This window comes from Fopius arisanus, unplaced genomic scaffold (genome assembly GCF_000806365.1).
Source record: "Fopius arisanus strain USDA-PBARC FA_bdor unplaced genomic scaffold, ASM80636v1 scaffold00068, whole genome shotgun sequence".
Lineage (NCBI taxonomy): Eukaryota > Metazoa > Arthropoda > Insecta > Hymenoptera > Braconidae > Fopius > Fopius arisanus.
In genome coordinates, this window is record NW_011887807.1 from 549,258 (window position 1) to 555,664 (window position 6,407).

At 38.8% G+C, this 6,407-nt stretch overlaps 1 protein-coding gene across 15 annotated transcripts in view; it reads left to right on the forward strand.

The window, feature by feature from the left end:
- LOC105269375 (uncharacterized) overlaps positions 1-6,407 on the forward strand; it is an 82,026-nt gene that overhangs the window by 41,076 nt on the left and 34,543 nt on the right. For all 15 annotated transcript variants that reach the window (XM_011309538.1, XM_011309545.1, XM_011309542.1 and 12 more), the window contains one exon: positions 245-440. In XM_011309538.1, the coding sequence (XP_011307840.1) occupies positions 245-440 (196 nt within the window). The remainder of the gene's footprint in view (positions 1-244; positions 441-6,407) is intronic.

The window sequence follows — 6,407 nt, forward strand, 5'->3', positions numbered from 1 at the left end:
TAAGCTGAAAGTTTCATTGCAAAAACTCATGATTCTCCTCTTAAAACAGTTTAACGGCACCAATTATCAATCAGATAATCAATAAGACAATGAAAAATAGACAAGCCAAAATGAATTAAATGAGATTCATTCGAATGAATATTCTCTGGCAACTTCTTCCAGTATTTTTCTCTCCATGTACATTAGAAAATGAGTAAAACCATCGATAATTACAATTTTTGACAACACTTTGTTTGATTTAAAGATCACACCTGCGAGACATCAGAGATCGGAGTGTGCTGCGACTGATCGAAAAAAACGACATTGTGGGAATGCCAGGACCCCTCCAGGGTGTACCAGTGGGTGGTCAAGGCTTGCCACCCCACTGGGAGGACCAGAGTTACTTCAGCGAGCCTGAATTCGACAGTGAATTCCAACACCAACACATCCACAAGAGCAAGGTAAGTGACAAATAAAAAATACGAGCGTTTATTAACCCCGAAAAATTTGTACAAGTACTTAAAACATTAACTTAGCGTACGATAAAAACTTAAAAGTACTCATAAGCAATCTGTACAAGTTAAAAAAAAAACTCAGTACCATAATCTGAGTTGAAAATACTGTCCGAACACACCAAAAAAGTTCTCTACATGTTACACTAGCTTCTTACAAACGAGATATAAAAGAAAAAAGCCTGTAAAAGCCCCGGAAAATGGCCGAATGGCTAGTGCCGGATTACTGGAGGCACTCGAAGAAAACTAAGAAATCTCGCGATTGTACGGTAAATTCACGGAAGCATCCACCGTAAAATACGATAAACTATTAAAACGCCTTGCACATTGGATTCGCTGGTATCCAGAGTGCCCCAGAATAAACTTTCTTAGGTACACTCCTCCAGTCCATTACTAGAGCTTTCTCAAAGGGATCTGGTGTGCATCCATCGCAAACATCCATCACCATTTTCACTTCAGCCTCCGCAGGTTCGCGCTCATCGTCTTTATTCACTTGCTGTTGAACTTGATTGCTAAAACTCGCTAAGCCACTGAAGTAATCGTTATTCAAATTCTGGGATACCAGAAAGCTGTCGTCCAGTAACGAACCATCAGAGAATTGAACCAATCCACGTTTCGATAGTGTCTTAGACGCAGTAGTCTCTTGGTCCTTCGTAGATTCAAAATCATCACTAGCTTCTCTCCTGACGATTGTCTTCTTGGACTCAAACTCACTGTCTCCCACAGCAGTTTCTCTTTTCGACACTTCCCTTTTCGAGTCAAACTCTTCAACAACTGCTGTTTCTTCCTCTCTAGCGTTGTCTCTCTTGAAGAGATTTTTCTCTCGATTGAAGAGATCGTGGTACGGACCGTCCAAGAAGCTAAAGTCATTCAGAGGTCGTGGGGTCGATGGAGAAATCGTTGGAAAACGTTTACCGAAGAACTGCGATGTACCGTAGATTGGAGTGTAGTTTGGCAGTGGTGTAGGTATTGGGAGTGGAATTTTCACGTCAGGATTCGGTGGAGGAAAGGGCATTGGAACTGGTGGCACTGGTACCGATGGATGACGAAGGGTCAAGCCATTTTGAGTTAACTGGAGAGTCACTCCTGGATTTAGCTTCACCTGCAATGAAACGATGGCTTAGAGTGGTCAAGGGGTGGTCGGGTAGATGGATTACCTGGTGATTGATTTGTCCACCCGTGAGGAACGGGTGCATTGGCAATGGCCGCCCTGTAACTGGTGCTGCTGTTGTTGCAAGAGGTCGGTTATTGTTTGTGTCGTGCTCGTAGTGGTGGGCATGATGGTGCTTGTGGTCTTTGTGAGCTTTGCCAGCGGTCAGTGCTACGTTATATAACTGAACCATTGTCAACTCACCGAGCATACCACCAGAACCTTATCAGATTGATAATCGATATCAGAACAGTTTTATAATTGCTTTTGCAATCCCTTTTCGCTTGAACCTTATTCACCCACACGATACCTTTGTATTGTAAAAATTCGAATTTTCCTTTTCAAATGGCAATATCAAATAATATTGAAAAATTTAATTATCCATAAATTCGGTATCACGTTTAAATATGAGATCAATTAAAAAATATTGAGACTTTTCATTTTCGTGGGTTATAATAAATTTTGTCATTTTAATTTCTCACCTTGTGGTGCACTCGGTCCCTCGAGGAAGCCTCCACCAAGTTGTCTCTGCTCTTGTCCAGATATTGCGATACCTCCTCCTTTTATTATGTGTCTCACGAGCTACAAAGTGGATAAATTAGATGGTTACGGTATTGCATTCGTACGATGGGCATTTAATGGTGTAATTATAACTTACACGATTGTTAAAGCCACGACCCACTCGCTCGTCGTTGACCCAAATTTGCCATTCACCTGTGCGTCCATTCCAGCTCTGGCATGAGTGATACCATTTGTTGAGGCGAAGGGGATAATTCAGACGGTAAAGATTGTGGCCATCGATGTTCATCATGTAGTAGGAACTCCTCTGGGTGTTGGCTATCCAGGAGAAGAGCCCTCGTGGCTGATCGCCAACTGTAATTACAGTAATTAGGCACTCCATCCACTCAATGACACTAGATACTCAAACTTGTGAGAAAATCTTGAAATTCCAAACTCAATTTAAAAATTATCCACTCGTCCCTGGAAACTCAAGCTTTTTCCTCTCTCCATCGATCTATGAATTCTTGAATGGAAATAGAATGATTTTCTGCGTCACAGGTATGCGATCTAATATGTAAATCTTAAGTACTAGAATCTATTCGAATTGCCACATAATTATTGTGAAATTTACCTGCGTAGGAGAAGAGGGGATGATCGTTGGTGTGATTTGTAAATTTTGTCCACATGCAGAGGGTGAATTCCTTGAGGTCTGGCATTCCGAATTTGTAATGGATGTACTGTGAAAGAGAATTTTAAAGTACTCCAGATTCGGTGGCTAATTTATTAGAGATAAATAATTGCAATGTAGAAAGGACAATTCTCCACTTGTTTCCTGGTAAAATTTTTTTTTAGAGAGACAGTAGTTTGACTGAGGAATATTGTCATGTCACACGGAAGTGTAAACGTCACATTGCGACTTGCAGAATATTCTCATGCACTTCGGTCATGCCAAACGTTCGTTATGTTTGGGTCGACGAACTGGTTGTATTTTCACACAGTACAATCTCTTTCGCAAATGTTCTATTTGATGCCGCACCATTTCGAGCTTCAAAAATAGCAGCGCCCATGGGTTTTCCGTGTTAGATTTTTTTTTTTTATTCGGTTTCCAGTCTTTGCAATACCATTCATCACGCAACACATCGCACAATCTCTTTTATGACTGATCGGGCCATCTCTCTTATTTTTTTTTTTGGATACTCTTTTCTCATCGTGTCCTACTGGACTAATTAAACTCGACGTGTGACGGATTTTCACTTCACTCATTCACTCATTCGGGTTTTACATTCATTCAACTCCATTTCTGCATAACCTCGGAATGTAGAGGAGATAGCGGATTTTTGTATTGATCTTTTTTGTAGATATTGTTTTATTCTATAAAAAGTTTCCAACAAAAAATTTTCTGGCTCTCCTAGGTTTCGGGGTATTGGAGGAACAAGTTTGCGAATGTTAGAAAAGGAAGAGAATTTTCTGAATTTTTTATGGGGTGAATGATCTGAAATGCACATTTTTTATTGATTTGTCTGTGAAATCATGAATTCCATTGAAACTCGCAGATTATAATACGATAGATTTGCAAGAGATAAATTTGCACTGAAAATTTAAATAAAAATTTGTTAACACTGTAAACAGCCTCAACGTTTCGCGAGTGAAATGTGAAATTTCCGCTTTTTTATGGTATTATTAATGGCCTTTCCTTTCGTATGCGCAAATAAGAGTAAAACTTGAGCGCAGGGTCTCGGTTCATCGAATAAAATGATTTCATCAGTGAATTTTATGAGATCGATATCTTTTTGAGTAGGAGATCCACTGGTGCGTCTCAATTTATTTTTTTTTTTTCGAGCATCTTTGAATTTTTATTCGGTGGGCGAAAGTTTCCCCTTCAGAATTTCATTCTCGTTCTAAATTCACTTTCTTCTCTTTACTTGTAACGCCTATCCGAACTCATCTCTTTCCTATGTCTCGTGATGACGTAATGTCTCGTGACACGAACCTACTATCGACCCACCGTCTCCTTCCGCTGTCAATATATTTTCTTTTTCATTTTATCCTTCAACTTACATTCACGTGATGCCACAACGTGTGAACGACCGCTTCTTCCCTCGCGTGAACTTGCAAAAGTGCAATTGAAATTTTCCCCCGAATTTTCCGGATCTTTCGCGGTTTAAAAAAAAAATTGAACAAACGGGAATTCATTCAATTTTCCTGCGGTTTTCCCAATTTTTCATTTTCACAGAATAAGCTTGAAATTTCAGAGAAACAAAAACCATTGACTATTCATAAAATTCGCAATTTTCAATTGTGAAACATCTGGAAAAATATAAAATTCAAAACTATTGGCGGAAAATGCCGTGGAAAATTTGAGAAAAAATTGAGTAGAATTGTCTCATGATAATTATATGAATCATTAGACTCTCCGTGAGGTAAATAAAAAGTGTGAGTGGCAGAGCAAAAGAAAAGGGCCCGAGAAGGGAAAGTGCATCGTAATGGCGAACAAACGTAACATGAATGCGAGATTTCACTAAATATAAGTGGCGGGCGGGCATAAAAGCCCCGGTACAAATCTCGGACTTATCCAATCACCGCATGTTGAGTGCTTCTTGCGGAATGACCGCCACTAAAGGTTTTCACTTCACTTTCATTGTTACATTCACAATCATATTCGCTATTAACAATCGCGATCCAAGTTTATGGGTTTATTGCAGATAGGGGTTGAGATCATTGCATTCAAGTTTACGCGTTGATTCGTGACGTGAATAAAATCCTGTAATTTCAAAGACCGATGAGGCCCGATGATCACAATCAGAGAGAGATAAACCGCTTACAATGGACTGCAATTCGATTGAATCCAATTTGCAGAGACATTCATCTCGTTAACAACATTTTACTATTTTAAAACTACTGCCGATGAGTTTTCCGGAATTTCCTCCGAAACCGAGGGAAATAATAAAATTTTCATGGGAATCTTTTTCGTCGGGTCAATCGGGGGCTATAAAAAAGGTTATTACAAAAAATCCGGTGGTTCCCTTATTTTCCCTTATTTTCCCTTATTTCGGGAAAACCCATTGAGCGATTTCCCTTCAATTTTTTCGCTACTGAAATGTCATTCAATTAAATTGAATTCAATTGATGAAATGGAGCAGATGATGCTATCTTCTTAGAACCCGAGGAATCGCGATTCATTTCTCAAATTTATTTAACATCGAAGGATAAATAAAAATTGTCAGCCTATTGAAATGAAATTTTCCGAGACTATCTCACGAAATAGGGAAATTGATATCTGAACGTGAAGACAGTTCAAACGAAATCGTGTGTAGATTTTGAATTCTTATATTGCCATTGTTCAGTGGGCGTTATGCCAATCGAAGTGGAATGAGTATTGCAAAAATGTGTGCGCAATGCATTCTCTTCCGGTGTGATTTCGAAGAAAGTCGTGACACGACTGGACACATATTCTCCGTCAATTTTCCATTCAACTGAACATTTCCACGTGAATCGATACAGATATCCGGACCTTTTCCCAAACAATACACTCACAAATTATATCTCGCAAGTTAACAGTTCACCTCTACTTTGAATGTTTACTCACCTCAAAGTACAGCTGCTGACTCATGCCAACTTTGTATAAAGCACAACGATCTTGATCTTCTTGACTCAGCAACTGAGATGATCCGGAAAATTCGTCCAGGGTGTAGGTGGGGCCACCACCATAGGCTACAGCTTCTTGTTGTAGAATACTTGTTGGTACAGGATGGACTATTGGCTTCCAAGATTCGGAAATTCCAATCGCTCCGCATATTAATGAGCTAATCAGCAGTGGTGTCATTACTCCCTTCATCTTCCGGGACAAAAAATTCTGTTGTTATTTTTCCTCCCTTTTTTTGAGTCTTTGCACTGAGAGAAAAATTTAGTAAAATGTACTTATTTAAACTTATTTGTTTGCCACCAGAAATGGTTGTTTTTACTGAATTAGATTTGTAACAGTCAAAAATATTTTTGAAGTAAGTGACTATTTGATTAATTTAATCTTCTGAGAGATTCGGGCCAATTTACTGTTTTGTAACAAATGTGTAGTAAAAATAATGAAACTCTTAAGGTTGTTGTCGCGTAGAATTTTTTCTCGACAGTTTTTGTTAAAAATTTTATGGTTAATAGTTTGAAAAATTAGCAACAAAATGAGCCTTTTCCGTTTGCAATTGACCGTTTTGAACTTGAGATATAAATTTTTGAAATTCGAGTGATTTAACACGTGTTTAAATGGAGTTTTG